General features: G+C 36.7%; 1 protein-coding gene and 1 pseudogene across 6 annotated transcripts in view; both read left to right on the top strand.

Annotated features, from left to right (window-relative positions):
* SEC16A (SEC16 homolog A, endoplasmic reticulum export factor) overlaps window positions 1-16,017 on the top strand; it is a 64,409-nt gene that overhangs the window by 17,122 nt on the left and 31,270 nt on the right. For all 6 annotated transcript variants that reach the window (XM_074210707.1, XM_074210709.1, XM_074210706.1 and 3 more), the window contains 9 exons: window positions 5,188-5,285; window positions 10,118-10,247; window positions 11,266-11,458; window positions 12,120-12,294; window positions 13,122-13,264; window positions 13,707-13,768; window positions 13,890-14,028; window positions 14,478-14,723; window positions 15,805-15,902. In XM_074210707.1, coding sequence (XP_074066808.1) covers window positions 5,188-5,285; window positions 10,118-10,247; window positions 11,266-11,458; window positions 12,120-12,294; window positions 13,122-13,264; window positions 13,707-13,768; window positions 13,890-14,028; window positions 14,478-14,723; window positions 15,805-15,902 — 1,284 coding nt within the window. The remainder of the gene's footprint in view (window positions 1-5,187; window positions 5,286-10,117; window positions 10,248-11,265; window positions 11,459-12,119; window positions 12,295-13,121; window positions 13,265-13,706; window positions 13,769-13,889; window positions 14,029-14,477; window positions 14,724-15,804; window positions 15,903-16,017) is intronic.
* LOC141505156 (phosphoglycerate mutase 1-like) lies at window positions 5,292-10,110 on the top strand (annotated as a pseudogene).

Here is a 16,017-nt window from a genome sequence, read left to right as displayed (position 1 = left end):
GATTGAATTTCCAATTCTTTGCCACCACAAACAGGACTGCTGTGAATATTTTTGTACAAGTGATGTTTTACCCCTTTTCATAATCTCTTGAGGGTATAGATTCAGTAGTGGTATTGCTGGATCACAGGGTCTGCATATTTTTGTTGCCCTTTGGATGTAGTTCCAAATTGCTCTCCAGAAAGGTTGAATGAGTTCACAGCTCCACCAACAATGTATTAGTGTCTCAGATTTCTCACATCCCTTTCAACATTTATCATTGTCCTTTCTGGTCACATTGGCCAGTCTGATAGGTGTGAGGTGGTATCTCAGAGATGCTTTAATTAGCATTTCTCTAATAAGTAGTGATTTAGAGCAATTTTTCATATGACTGTGAATTGCTTTGATTTCCTCATCTGTAAATTGCCTTTACATATCCTTTGACCATTTGTCAGTTGGGGAATGGCTTGTTTTTTAAAAATTGGATTCATTTCTCTATATATTTTAGAAATGAGTCCTTTGTCAGAAGTACTAGTTGTAAAAATTGTTTCCCAATTTACTGAATTTCTTTTGATCTTGGTTATAGTGGTTTTGTCTGTGCAAAAAGCCTTTTAATTTAATGTAATCAAAATTGTCTAGTTGGTTTATAATGGTGTTCTCCATCTCTTCCTTTGTCATAAACTGCTTCCCTTTCCATCGATCTGACAGGTAAACTATTCTTTGATCTCCTAGTTTGCTTATAATATTGTTTTTTATGTCTAAATCCTGTATCCATTTTGAGCTTATCTTGGTATAGGGTGTGAGGTGTTGGTCTTATCCAAGTTTCTGCCATACTGACTTCCAGTTTTCCTAACAGTTTTTATGGAAGAGAGAGTTTTTTATCCCCAAACCTGGGTTTATCAAACAGCTGATTACTATAAGCATTTCCTAGTCTATTCCACTGATCCACTACTCTATTTCTTATACAAGACTGTTTTGATGGTTGATGCTTTATATATATAATTTCAGATCTGGTAGGGCTAAGCCACCTTTTGCACTTTTTTCATTAAATCCCTGCAATATTCTTGATTTTTTATTTCTCTTCGAATTCAGCTTTCTCCTGTGCTTCAACTATAAAAGCTCTCTCTACCTGCTCTATTAACTGAGATGGTTCATATGAATATCATCAGTATCATTTTTCTATACATGCAGTTCATCCTCATTAAGTCCCTCATTTCCCCCCTCTCCTCCAATCTCCATGCTTCACCTAAGTCCTGTATCTGAAGATCAAACCTTCTGTTCATCTCTGGCCATTCCAAAAGGAATCTTTGAAATTCCCCTGGTTCATTGAAAGTCGCATCTTTTTCCCTGGAAGAGGACATTCAGCTTTGCTGGGTAGTTCATTCTTGGCTACATTCTAAGCTCTTTTGCCTTCCGGTATATTGTATTCCAAGCCCTACGAGCTTTCAGTGTAGCTGCTGCTAAGTCCTGTGTGATCCTGACTGCAGCTCCATGATATTTGAACTGTGTCCTTCTGGCTGCTTGTAATATTTTCTCTTTGACTTGGGAGTTCTGGAACTTGGCTATAATATTCCTGGGGGTTGGTTTTTTGGGATCTCTTTCTCGGGGGGATCGGTGGATTCTCTCCATTTCTATTTTGCCCTCTAGAATATCAGGGCAATTTTCCTCTAGTAATTCTCTGAAAATGATGTCAAGGCTTTTTTCCTGATCATGACTTTCAGGCATTCCAATAATTTTCAAATTATCTTTCCTAAGTCTGTTTTCCATATCAGTTGTTTTTTCAATGAGATATTAAACATTTTCTTCTAATTTTTCATTTTTTTGGTTTTGAAGTATTGATTCCTGATTTCTGGTAAATTCATCAATCTCCCTGAATTCTATTCTTTGTCTGAAGGATTTATTCTCCTCAGAGAGTTTTCTTATCTCTTTTTCCATCTGGCCAATTTTGCTTTTTAAAACATTCTTCTCAATAACTTTTTGAACTGTTTTATCCATTTGGCCTAAGCTGTTTTTTAGTATGCTATTTTCTTCAGCATTTTTTTGGATTTCCTTGACTAAGCTGCTGACTTCATTTTCATGTTTTTCCTGCATCTCTCTCCTTTCTTTTCCCAGTTTTTCTTCTAACTCCCTCATTTGATTTTCAAAGTCTTTTTTGAGCTCTGTCATAGCCTGAGCCCAATTTCTGTTTTTCTTGGAGTCTTTAGATGCAGGAGCTTGTGCTTCCTCATCTTCAGACTGAGTATTTTGATCCTTCTTGGGCTCATTTGCAAAATATTTCTCAATGGTCTTCCTCTTGTTTCTTTGTTCATTTTCCCAGCCTAAGCCTGTTTTTTTGGGGTGCTTCCTGAGCTTTTGGGGACATTCCCACAAGGGTCTCAGTGTGTGAGGGTCTGTCCTCCCTCCTGGTCTGTGAATGACCATAAGCGCCCCTCTGCCACGGGGCTGAGGTGGGGGGGGCCCTGCTGTTCTATGGGGGTCCTAGACTGCCATCAGGATCTGAATGTGGTCAGAGCCCCAGAGTCCTGTTCCAGGGGCAGAGGACAGAGCTCTGCAGTCTCTCTTCACTCCCCTCCCTCAGCTCAATGGGCTCATGCTCTGGAGGCTTCTGTTTCCGGGTCTAGGCTGCCGAAAGACCAGGCTGCTGGCTGTGTGCCCTGAGAGCTGGGCTCCACGTGCTTGCTCTGGCAGAGGTCCTCCGCTGTTCCCCCACTTTGTGCCGGTGCTCCCTGGGGTGCAGCTCAGGAGACTCCCCCGCTGCTGTGAGCTGAGGCTCCCAGCGCCCTGGGGCTGCCTCCAGGAGGCTGAAGTTCTTTGGCTCTGGCGGGCCACCCCTCCAGCCCAGGGAGCAGAGCCTTTCTGCTCTTTTCCAGGTTACCTTGTGTAGGAGAACTGCCTTTGTGGGTTCTGTCTCTCGAAAGTTTAGTTAGAGTCCTTAGTTTATGAGTTTTTATCAGAGAGCTCCTAAGACTCCATCCCTTCATGTCGCCATCTTGGCTCCGCCCCCTGATTTTTTATTTCTCCATATGCATATACTTAAAATTTTTAATAACTCATTGAAGTAATTTTTTCAGATTTTGATTGGTAGAGCACTAAATAAGTAGTTTCATTTAGATAGAATTGCCATTTTTATTACATTAGCTTGGCCTATCCATGAGCAGTTGATATTTGCCCAGTTATTTAAATCTGATTTTATTTGTGTGAGAAGTGTTTTGTAACTTTTCAAAAAGTTTCTGAGTCTATCTTGGCAGGTAGACTCCCAAGTATTTTATATCATCTGAAGTTACTTTGTTTTTTTTGTTGTTGTTGTTTTTGGGTTTTTTTAGGTTTTTGCAAGGCAAATGGGCTTAAGTGGCTTGCCCAAGGCCACACAGCTAGGTAATTATTGAGTGTCTGAGACCGGATTTGAATCCAGGTACTCCTGACTCCAGGGCTGGTGCTTTATCCACTATGCCACCTAGCCGCCCCTCTGAAGTTACTTTGAATGGGATTTCACTTTCTAGCCCTTTCTGCTGTATCTTGCTAGTCATATATAGAAATGTTGAGGATTTATGGAGGTTTATTTTATATCCTGTGACTTTACTAAGTTGCTAATTATTTCTAGAAGTGTTTTAGATGATTTTTTTGGGGGATTCTCCATCATGTCATCTGCAAAGAGTGAGAGTTTTGTCTCATCCTTCCCAATTCTAATTCCTTGTTTTTCTTTTCTTATTGCTGAAGCTAACATTTCTAATACAGTATTGAATTGTAGTGGTGATAATGGACATCTTTATTTCACCCCTGATCTTATTGGGAATGCCTCTAGTCTATCTCCATTGCATATAATGCTTGTTGATAGTTTTAGATAGATATTAAAAGCAGTTTTTCTTTATTAAACACAGAGTTTACATTGTCCCCTAAAAAAAGTTTTCTTGTGAAACTTTACATGTAAGACACTCTTCAGTATACCAGATTCCATAGATTTCTCTCTTGCCATGTGAAAAGCATAGTTTAAACCTTAGATGCTGAAATCTGAAACAGATGGGCTCTGGTTTCTTGAATTCCATAGAGGTTGGAGAGACAAGGAAGGTTAGGCAAGTAAGGTCCTTCTAACCTTTCCAGTTTTTTCTGTGCTTGCCATTCTACAGATTAACATAGGTATTAATTACAAGAAATTGAAGATGGCAGTGATACTGAAAATCTAGCCAAAGTAAAGGTGAGAGAGGTTGAAACTGCCTTTTTTAACTGTAACCATGATTTGCTCCTCTCTTACTTCCAAGTGACTGTAACTATGATTTGCTCCCCTCTAACTCTTCCAAGTGACTTTAGTATTTCATTTTGACAACTCTTTAGGGAAACACACACACACACACACACACACACACACACACAATGTCACTGTTCAGGATTAACTTGAGACATTTTAAGTTCATTATAACTCAAGCTTCACCTTAGACTGTGAGTATACCGATTTATTAGGTGATTTGATCCAATTTAAATGAATCTGTTCACACGTAGCAGAATGGTGAGGATTTTCCTATATTCCAGTTTTCATTGGACGTTAATTACAACATAGGTAGCGTATACTAAAGTACTCACTTTTATATGGTAGGTTACATTGAGTCTGAAAGAAGTCTGTGTAAATTTATACAATCTTAAATCCTAGCCATACTACAACAAGGGAAATTGCAACTTAAAACTGTTGTAAAATCATTGAAAAGTAAGATTTATTTTATGATATAAATAATTATCTGTTTTATGAGTTTGGATTTGTATATCTAAGTGACTAAGGTAAAACATAGCTATAACTCTTGCACAGTTGTAGGGAAAACATGGTAAAATTCTGAAAATATGATTAAATTTTGAGTAAGAGGAGGAGGCATCTGTAATAATGAAAAGTTGGTTTTAATAGCCCACTTATTTTTTTGTTTTACTGGGATTGGCAACAAGGACTCAACTTCTTAGTTCTGTTTTATATAGTAATGGGTCCCAAGAATGGTAACGATCATTCTTTTCATATTAAATGGCTGTTACATGATTATTCTTTACTGGAGATGACAGTAAATCAGTAATGTATTGAATATTTAGTAAATTTGCATCAGCATTCCTCTCATACTTCATAATTGACATTTTAAATTGCAAAAATTGCTCTCATTGATTTTAGCACAGTTTGCATTAATATCTTACCTTGCTTTAAGAAAAAATATTAATAATACCATATTTGATATTTTTCAGACAGGGGTATCCTGAAGGATATTATGCTTCCAAAGGTGGATGGAGCAGTCAAAGTGATTACTATGCAAATTATTACTCCGGCCAGTATGATTATGGAGGTATATTTAGAAATTACCACATTTTTAACAGATGGTTTTGGGAGGGGATGGAGTAGTTATTGTCCAAAGGTAAATACTATTCCAAGAAATTACTAAGCAGTACAAATGGGACAATTTTGTTTGGAACTTTCCAGTTTGTTACAATCTCTTCCTTGAGTTTTGATCTAGTAGAAGAGTTAAAGTAATCATCATTTGTAAATGAATAAAGTAGCATTGTATGTTAAAAAGACTTGGGTTCAAATCCTGACAGTAATAAATATCAGCAAATTACTATGTCTTCACTTGAAAATGGGGGAAATTTACTTAATGCATGCACACATTCAGATACGTGTGTATGTGTGTGTGTTTATGTATATATCCAGACATTTACATATGTTATTTTACTTGTATGCAGTAAATATAGCATTGGTGTTCTTATGTGATTCTAGCCATTATCTTTGGTTGTCCTTTGTGAGTTGTAAACATTCTAGATTCTTATGTCTACTTTCCCAGATCTAATGGTTTATCTTTCTCACAGTGTTTGAAGTAAACATTCTGGGAAATGCTAATATGGCTCTTACTGTGCCTCTCATAAGTTACAGATTTGCTTGATGTATAATTATTTCCTGGGTTGGATTTCCTGTCTTTTATCCCCAGAAGTCTTTTATTATTGTTGTTGTTGTTGTATTTTGCTATCAGTCAAGCCTCTATAGACTAAATTTTGTATAGTTTTTAAGGGGAAAACACATCTATCTATGTATATTTTTAAAAGTATTATGAGTACTGAGTTTCAGGGTTGAGAAAATTTCAGAGTAATTCACTCTGTTGAGGATAGTTCAACCTAGTTCAGTACATAACTGAGAAAGAATAAACTCTGCAGGAAAACAACCCAAGTAGTACTCTAGTCTTTGACAAATTTCCAAGGGATCCCATTCTGCTTTTGGGAAGCTTTAATTATTTTAAAGTTTTTATTTACACCAAGCTGATATCTGTTCTTATGCAACTTTTCATTATTGTTCTTAGTCACCTTCTCTGGGGCCAGTCAGAATAAATCTAATTCTTCCTCATGACATTGAAATATTTAGACATTTATCATTTGCTTCCTAAGTCTTTTCTTCAGGTTAAACCTTCCCAGTTCTTCCAGCTGACCTTCATGTGGCATGATCTCAATGATCTTCATCATCTTAGGTGCAGTCTTTTGAATAGTCTCCAGTCTATCAATATCTTTCCTAAGATGTGGTGCTCTTAGTTGAAAATAGTTCTCTGGGAGTGATCCTGATACAGATATGGTGAAGATTATGGCCTCAATGATAGAGTATAGGCCAAGATAGAATTTTTTTTAATGTAGCCCAAGATAGAATTTGAGAGAGCCTGTGTAGTAGAGAACTAGAATTAGAGGCAGAAAGATGGGCTTAAGTCCCATCCTGTGTAACTCTGGGTAACTCTCTTAAGACTATAAGTTTCACTGAAGGCTCTGATCTTCATATGGTAAAAAAAGTTCCTTATTTGGCACTCTTATACTGATGAAATCCCATTGAAAAAAATAAGCTTTGAGTGCACACCCACCCGCTGGTGTCTGTCTTCCGCCCTGTGCCTCCGCCCCGCCATGGCTGCCTACAAGCTGGTGCTGATCAGGCACAGAGAGAGCACCTGGAACCTGGAGAACCACTTCAGCGGCTGGTACGATGTGGACCTGAGCCCCACCGGGCACGAGGAGGCCAAGGTGCGGCGGCCAGGTGCTTTGAGAATTTGATATCTGCTTCACCTCTGTCCAGAAGAGAGCAGTTCGTACCCTTTGGACAATACTAGATGCCATTGACCAGATGTGGTTGCCGGTTTTGAGGACTTGGCACCTCAATGAATGGCACTATGGGGGTCTGACAGGCCTCAACAAAGCAGAGACAGTGGCTAAGCATGGTGAGGCCCAGGTGAAGATCTGGCGGTGGTCCTTCGACATCCCTCCACCACCAATGGAGCCTGACCACCCCTTCTACAGCAACATCAGCAAGGGACCGTAGCTATGCAGTCTTAATGAGGATCAGCTGCCCTCCTGTGAGAGCTTGAAAGACACCATTGCTTGGGCTCTAAATCGTCCCTCAGATCAAGGAAGGAAAACGGGTTCTGATTGCAGCCCATGGCAGTAGTCTTCCAGGTATTGTCAAGCATCTTGAGAGTCTGTCTGAAGAAGCAATCATGGAGCTGAATCTGCCCACTGGTATTCCCATCGTGTATGAGTTAGACAAGAATCTGAAAGCCCATCAAACCGATGCAGTTCCTTGGAGATGAAGAGACCGTTCACAAAGCCATGGAGGCTGTGGCAGCCCAGGGCAAGGCCAAGAAGTGAAAGTAGGCTGTCAGTACAGCAGTAGCCAGGTCCTTCCCTTCTCACTTTCTCCACCACTTATCTCTCCCCTGCCTGTTCCACACACTGACCATCGATTTAGGGATCACAACACATAGCTGCAGGTGGGGGACTGACAGATGGTTCCTTTTCTCATTTTCTTCCTCCCTATTTCAGACCAATTCCTTTCTCTCCTGCTGCCCCTCCCTTCAACCACTTCAGTCAAAATGCCTCCTGGGTCGTTTGACTCATTAAGGACCTGGTTAGGGATGGGGACCTAGTAAGAAATGACCAATGTGGGGAGTTGAAAGAAGCAATAGTTCCACTTAACTCCTATGAGCCAATTGTGCCAATAGGGCAGCCCTCTTGGGCTGTTATAGGAAGCTGCCTGTAACCCAGGTGGTCATTTAACGAATCATTAAAATCTTGTTTACCCTCCCTAATGCAAGACAATTTAATCTGGGAGGTTGATCATGTCTTAATGTTTACTGGATTCATTTGCTTTCACAAAAGGCCCTTTTCAGACTAGTTATTAGTGACTTTTGAAATTAAACTGTCCCACTTGTTCATCATCAGACATCTCAAGCAGCATCAGAGAAGAGTTCCTTGATTTCTAAGGGGTAAAGAAATATATCCCACTGTGTATCTTATCTTATTTTATTTTATTTGTTTTAAAATTGATTTTTATTAAAGATATTATTTGAGTTTTACAATTTTCCCCCCAATCTTACTTCCCTCCCCTACGCCCCCCACAGAAAGCAATCTGTCAGTCTTTACTTTGTTTCCATGTTGTACCTTGATCCAAATTGGATGTGATGAGAGAGAAATCATGTCCTTAAAGAAGAGACAAGAAGTCTAAGAGGTAACAAGATGTTTTTTTCTAAATTAAAGGGAATAGTCCTTGCACTTTGTTCAAACTCGAGAGCTCCTTATCTGGATACAGATGGCACTCTCCTTTGCAGACAGCCCCAAATTGTTCCCGATTGTTGCACTGATGGAATGAGCAAGTTCTTCAAGGCTGAACATCACCCCTATGTTGCTGTTAGGGTGTACAGTGTTTTTCTAGTTCTGCTCCCACTGTGTATTTTATAACCCCTGCTCTGTTCTGTGGAAGTGAAATGCCCCTAGATTATGTTGAAATATGTCTCAGTGTCCCATTGCCTTCCACCTCATGTCCAGCCCCCTGGGTATATATGTATATATATTTTCTTTCAACTAAAAGTCCCCTAAAATTCCCTGATCTTTTTGAGATTTGTGGCTGTCTAACTTAGGCTTCCTTATTTTAAATTTATATTAATGTTAATTTTTTAAAGCCCAAGTAACAAGGCTCTCTCAAATGAGTGGAGTTTCAGGACAGGGTCAGAGAACCAGGCAGAAGGGTACTTCAGGGCCCCATGCATCTAAGCATCTTTACCCCCCCCCCCCCCCCCCAGCAACCTTTATTTATTTGCATGAATGTCTCTTCTTAATATACTCTAGCAGAGGCACCTGGTGGGACAGCTCCCTAGGTCGAGTAATACCTGAATTTAAATTTGGTCTCATATGCTTAATAGTTGGTCACTCTAGGCAAGTCATTTCACTTCTGTCTGACTCAGTTTCTTCAGCTGTAAAATGGGAAGAACAATAATACCTACTTCCCAGCTTTGATGTGAGGATTAAGTGAGATAAGTGTGAAAGATCTAGCACAGTGCCTGGCACATAGGGGTTCAATAAATGCTTTTGGTTTCACTCTATCCCACATTGTTTTTTTTAACTTACTCCTTTTGAATGAAGAACCATACTCTAATCATCAACCTTATCCCACCAAGCCACAGCAATGTCAAATAGGTTTCCCTTTGACAGTATCACTAGTTCACCTTGATTGTGATCTCATGCTCATCTGTACATTGATATTTGAGACCCTGTGCATGGTTACCTACTCCTTCCTTGAATATTTTCTTCTATGAATTTCTGGCATCTTCACTATTTATTATATTCTTTCTTTAATGTAGCTACTATGTTATCTTCTGTAGTAGTTGGATAAAAACAGTTCTCTTTCTCTCTTTTCATTCTAAAACCATTCTCATTAGATCTATAAAATTCAACCAAATACAGTTTTACTTGCTTTGTTTAGTACATTCTTGTTAAGATAGTTTTACTTGCTTTGTTAAGTACATTCTTGTTAAGTACATTTTTAAGTAAATTCTTTTACTATCAATCAGAAATCCTATTCTTAGACACCTTGTTCATCTCCCAAATCTGCCCTTCTCAAGCTTTTACTTTCAGTTGACTGCAGTAAAGAGAATTGCCATTCTCTGAAGGTCTTTTTGCCCATGATTTTGGAATTATTAAGAAAGTTAATATGCCCTTTGTTACAATTTTTGATCTAAATTCTTATAAACTCTATGGACTGTTGGCTGTTTTTTACATAAAAAATCGTGAAGTTGATATTAACTAATGTTCTTATAAGTGGATATAGATAGATCAATAACTTGTTCATATTATTATACTAATCCTTATTTTGTATTTGTAGATACAAATCGATGGGAACGATATCAATATGATTCCAGGTTTAGAGACCCTAGGAGCTTTGACCGAAGATATTCATATGGTACTGAACATGATCATTATAGGAAAGAAGTATATCCTTATGGTGGTGAAAGGTCAGTAGAATAGAACTTTATAATCCTTAAAGAATGAAAAAATTATGTTTTATTTCTTTCAATGTTTACGATAACAGTTGGTTGCTATTATAACCTTGATTTGAAGAAAGACAATAAAAATTCCTGATAGTATATCTAGCCATCATGAGCATATTTATTTAAAAACTTGTGTTTAGATAGAAGAAATAGGCTTTCTTACAAATTTTTAGAGTATTTGGGTATTTGAATATATTCACTATAGTCATCAGCATATTATTATAGTCATGTACTTCTCTCTCTTTATCTTAAATACATTTGTACATTTAGAATATTTAATGGATAGCCAATAGAATCCTCCCCTGTAACAAAGAAGACCAGTTAAACTAAACTAGGTCAGTCAAACACACACACACACACACACACACACACACACACACAGACTCTCTCTCTCTCTCTCTCTCTCTCTCTCTCTCTCTCTCTCTCTCTCTCTCTCTCAAATATAACATTCTTCACCTCTACTGAGAACGAGGAATTTCATTTTCTCTGGAACCAAGATTGATAATTCCATTTAATGAGTTTAACTGCCTCTCCCCCCCTTTTTGCATTATTGTAGTCATTCTCTAAGTTCTCTTGCTTTCTTCATTCTGCATCTGTTCTTATAAGTTTTACTATGTTTCTTTGAAGTCCTCATATCCATTGTTTTTTATGCTTTAAACATGTTCAGTACATTCATAAAACATGAGCTCTTTAGTCATTCCCCAATCAATGAGTATTCACTTTGTTTCCAGTTTGACGGAAAAAATGATAGAATTATTTTCATTTCCGTCATTTCTCCAGAATTTGCAGTTTGTCTATCAAATAGATGCTTAATAAATACATGTTGCTTGATGCTATGAATATTTTGATACATTTAGAATATGCTAGATCTTTTTTATGGTATTTTCCCTGTAATAGAATACTTCTCCCTACTTATTTTAATTTCCAACCGATACTTGCATTATTCAAAGAGAAATATCTTCTACTTCATTACTTTTTCCAGACCAGAAAAATATGATGATCACTGGATGTATGATCCCCGTTTTACTGGGAGTTTTGATGATGAACCAGAATCTCACAGGGATGCTTATGATGATGATAGGCGTAGTATCCACAGTGAGCATTCTGCCCACAGTCTCCATAGCACCCACAGTCTACAGAGCCGTCAGAGCAGCTTCAGTTCACGTTCTCATCAAGTGAGTTTTGAAAGATTTTATTTTCACAACTTTATTACCTCTTAACTTAGCACAAAATAGTTTGTTCTTACTGATATGGCTTCTCATTGAATAAACTTTGATGTCTCTTTTCTACTGAAATATTCCTATTTCTCTTCATAATAAGTTTAATATTTCCAATTTTAGGCATTGTTTATTATGTTTTCCTACATACAAAGTAGCTAAATTATAATGAATTGTAAAATTTAAGGCCTTTTAAAAGAATTTCAGTCTAGGGGCGGCTAGGTGGCGCAGTGGATAGAGCGCTGGCCTTGGAGTCAGGAGTACCTGGGTTCAAATCCGACCTCAGACACTTAATAATTACCTAGCTGTGTGGCCTTGAGCAAGCCACTTAACCCCATTGCCTTGAAAAAAAAATCTAAAAAAAAAGAATTTCAGTCTGAATTGAAGTAATGTTGAATAAATCTTGACTATTATGAATATGATTTTTGTACTGATTTGTAGGCAATTGTATATGTTTATTTTTAAAAGGACAGGCATAAGAGTGGTTATTAAACTTCCAATAATTTATAACACTTCTAAGTATCCAACTATATGTAAAAGTGATAAATGCAGTTAATTGTAAAATTTGTGACATCTTACTTTTCTCCTCTTTTCTTTAAAACAAACAAAAATTCAACAGAGCCAGGTTTATAGAAACAATGATGTAACTGCTAATTCATATGAACGCCCAGCTCCACCAGGTTCTCTTCATGGAGATTATGCCTATGGCGTTTATGGTAATAATTTCAGTGGTGCACAGGGTTTTACAGATTATGGCTACCCTGCAGAAACAGGATGGCCAACTTCGGAACAAGGTATGTCATAAACTTAAGTCTTTTAGACCAGTGGACTTATCCCTTTTGTGTTAGTCTTTCCCTTCTACTAAACTCTTACCTTGCCATTTTGTCCAAACTTATGGATAATTAACATCTGGCAGTTTTTAATCTTTAAAAAAAATCTATACTCTGTACAGTATTTAATTTCATCCCAATCAAGTTCCCTTCCAAAAAAAAAGGAAATAAACAATTTTAATGAGTATCTTTCATTTTAGTTGAGGCACATTACAATTGAGGGTGTAACTTCATCCACTCCTTCCTTTCCTAATACTTCACATTGGAACTGATGTTTATTATGAAAAACATTAGCAAAATAGTAAGATATTATCAGGGAACATTTTCTTGCATTGTTTAGTTTTAAGATTATGTTATTCAAAAGAAACACATTTCATTATGTGAGACAATAATGGTTTTTGATATTTTAGATTCTTTAATCATGAACAAAATGGAATATGTATGTGAGATGGTATCTATAGATTATAGAATTTTTGAATGAGTTACAGAATTTTTACAAAATATCATTCATGATTTCAGTAGTGAAGCTTTCCTTACTCAGAAAAGAATCATTTTAAAATTTTTTCAAAGATGTATTTGAATATTTTTTTATTTAAATAAGAACTTCTTTTAGAACTGTTGACACATATTGCAATTGAAATTTAATTGGCCATGCTTCATGCTTTATTTAGTATCATTGACTTCACCTGTATTTTTACCCTAGAAATAGAAAATATTCATCCATCCAGTTGAGAGACTTTAAAATCAGTGTCTGACAGATCCATTTTTTCTTTTTGCTTTCTTTGAAACAGTTCCATCAAGGCCAACTACACCTGAGAAATTTTCAGTGCCTCATGTATGTGCAAGGTTTGGCCCTGGAGGCCATCTTATTAAAGTTCTTCCAAACCTGCCTTCTGAAGGACAGCCAGCTTTGGTTGAGATTCACAGCATGGAGGTAAACTACATTAATGGGATTTTGTTATCTGCACATCATGAAAAAAATATTAGCTAATGAATTGTTATTAAAATAGGAAATTAGAGAAAATATGCATAATTTCCCTGAATCAGTTTTTAGATTGTCTCCTGCTCTTTCTTAATGCTTTTGCTATTAGAGATTGCTTTTAAGGATTTACAAAGATGTTAGGTGGTACCAGCTGGGACTTATACTGATCTTCCTTACTATTTACTGAATATTGTAATGCCACTTTTAATTCTGTCAGTTTTACATTGTGACTAAAGCAAAATGTGTTCCTCATTAACAAAATGTGGAAAATAGACACCATTCACAATTTAATTAAAATATATTTTCAGTCAAAATAGAGTCATCTTTATTCAAATTATGCATTTCCACATAGACAGGAAAACAAACTGATATCTGCTTATGTGTTTTCATCTAGACTATGTTGCAACATACTGCTGAACAGGAAGAAATGAGATCATTCCCTGGACCTCTTGCTAAGTGTGTATCTGAGTAATGTTTTTTATAATTCCTTTCTGTAATGATAATTACTAAGCATGACACCTCAGAGTCTGTGCTTTCTGTTGCACTCAAGGGCTTTTTATTGTTGTTTTTTCCTCAGAGATGATACTCATAAAGTTGATGTTATAAATTTTGCACAGAATAAATCTATCCAATGTTTACGGAATGAAAATCTAATTGATAAAGAATCTGCAAGTCTTCTTTGGGATTTTATTGTACTATTATGCAGACAGAATGGGGTATGTATTTTCTGTGAGTCTTTATTTTGAAAATGCTTTTAAAAAGTTAAAAGATTTTGAATCCTTGATTATTGGTTTATATGCAACATAAAATAACATATATGGAACATAAAGTGTGATGTACATGGTGAGGAATTTCTTGGGGAGGAGGAATATGAATAATTTAGGCAAATAATTTCAACCTCTCATTTTGTAGGCATTTCTGACCAATTCTAGCCTGATAAGGTCCTTGGGACTAATGTGTCTAGACCTAAATTCATCTTAGTAGATCATTATGAAATCTTTTCCTAGCTAATTCTATATTTTTTTACTTACATTCCATTTCACAATTAGTTTGTTTCACTTCTAGATAATGAAAGTCTCTAACTATTTAATATCTTTCAAATATGAGTCAGGCTTTTTAGTATGGCTAAGTAACATTGTTCTTTTCTTATCTCACAACTCCACAGACCGTTGTGGGAACAGACATTGCAGAGCTCTTGCTACGAGATCACAAAACAGTGTGGCTTCCTGGAAAGTCACCCAATGAGGCAAACCTGATTGATTTTACTAATGAGGCTGTGGAGCAAGTGGAGGAGGAAGTATCTGGTGAAGCTCAACTCTCATTTCTCACTGACAGTTTGATAACCACTATTGATAGTCTTGAAAGAGAGACAGAAAGGTTTAGAGAGCTGCTTCTTTATGGGCGTAAAAAGGTGAGTGGTTCCTTAATATTTCATTGTGCTGCTAATTTCATTGTCCTGGAAAGAAATGAAATATTTTGCAATCTAGTATGCTGTACCACTTGATCAATTGAGTAGTTTGTAAGGCAAAGTAACAGTTTGTAAAGACAGTCTAAGATCTGAAGCTTATGTAATTAAGGATGAATAAATGATATTCATGATAATGAAGCAACAATAGTACATCTAAGTGCCACAAGTAATGAAGATTCATTTGTCTTAGAAACTCAGTCAAAGTTGAGTTTTGGTATCGGCTCAAGTTTTCTTTGTATTACCACATATTGGAACACTTTAGTAATAAATCTAATATTTGATATATGCTAGTAGTAATGATTTGCTTACTGCTCTTTCTCTGGCAGAGTAGTATCTGCTTTTGTTAAGAATATTTCTACTAGGGGCAGCTAGGTGGTGCAGTGGATAGAGCACTGGCCCTGGAGTCAGGAGTACCTGAGTTCAAGTCCAGCCTCAGACACTTAATAATTACCTAGCTGTGTGGCCTTGGGCAAGCCACTTAACCCCATTGCCTTGCAAAAAATAAAAATAAAAAATAAAGATATTTCTACTATTAAGCCAAAAAATTATCTTTGAGTCCTAAGTCATTTTCTAGAGTTTACAGTTCATTATATATATATTTGAATATGAAGTAATATTCTATGGGTAGAGGTTAGCCTTAATTGGAAGATTCCAAAGGCCCAGGACTAATTCTTTTTTTTAGACCAAGAATTCAAAGAAAAATAGCTTAGAAATACTTAGACACTTGTCTCTTCAAAAGTGGTTCTGTTTTCTAAGACTGTATATTCTTCATACTGAGGAGGAAGTGTGATTTCTTTTTTCCAAGATTTAAAAGACTAATTGGAAACTTAAAATTCTCGAAAGTACATATTGTCTGATTTGTTTTTGTGATTCAGCATTAAAAGTATTCTTTTTGAAATAATCAGCATGTAATGCATTGGAATATGGTTAAGTTTGTGTTATAAGTTGTTACATCCATTTAATATTATACCAGATAAAACATTGCTTCTTTTGCTGACTTTTTTGTTGTGTGCTCTGTCAATAGGATGCTTTGGAATCTGCTATGAAACATGGCTTATGGGGACATGCTTTGTTACTTGCTAGTAAAATGGACAGCCGAACACACGCAAGAGTTATGACCAGGTAAAGGGTTTTAGTTTGGGAGTGTCTTCTCATATACTTCTAGAATGAATTCACTATTTAACTCTTTTAAAGCAACAGGTTATATTTGTGGAATGATATTCTGGTAGAAATTCTT

Source organism: Macrotis lagotis, chromosome 1 (genome assembly GCF_037893015.1).
Source record: "Macrotis lagotis isolate mMagLag1 chromosome 1, bilby.v1.9.chrom.fasta, whole genome shotgun sequence".
In the NCBI taxonomy this organism is placed as follows: domain Eukaryota; kingdom Metazoa; phylum Chordata; class Mammalia; order Peramelemorphia; family Peramelidae; genus Macrotis; species Macrotis lagotis.
Note: the sequence above shows the minus strand (reverse complement) of the source record. Positions and strands in the feature narration are given on the sequence as shown.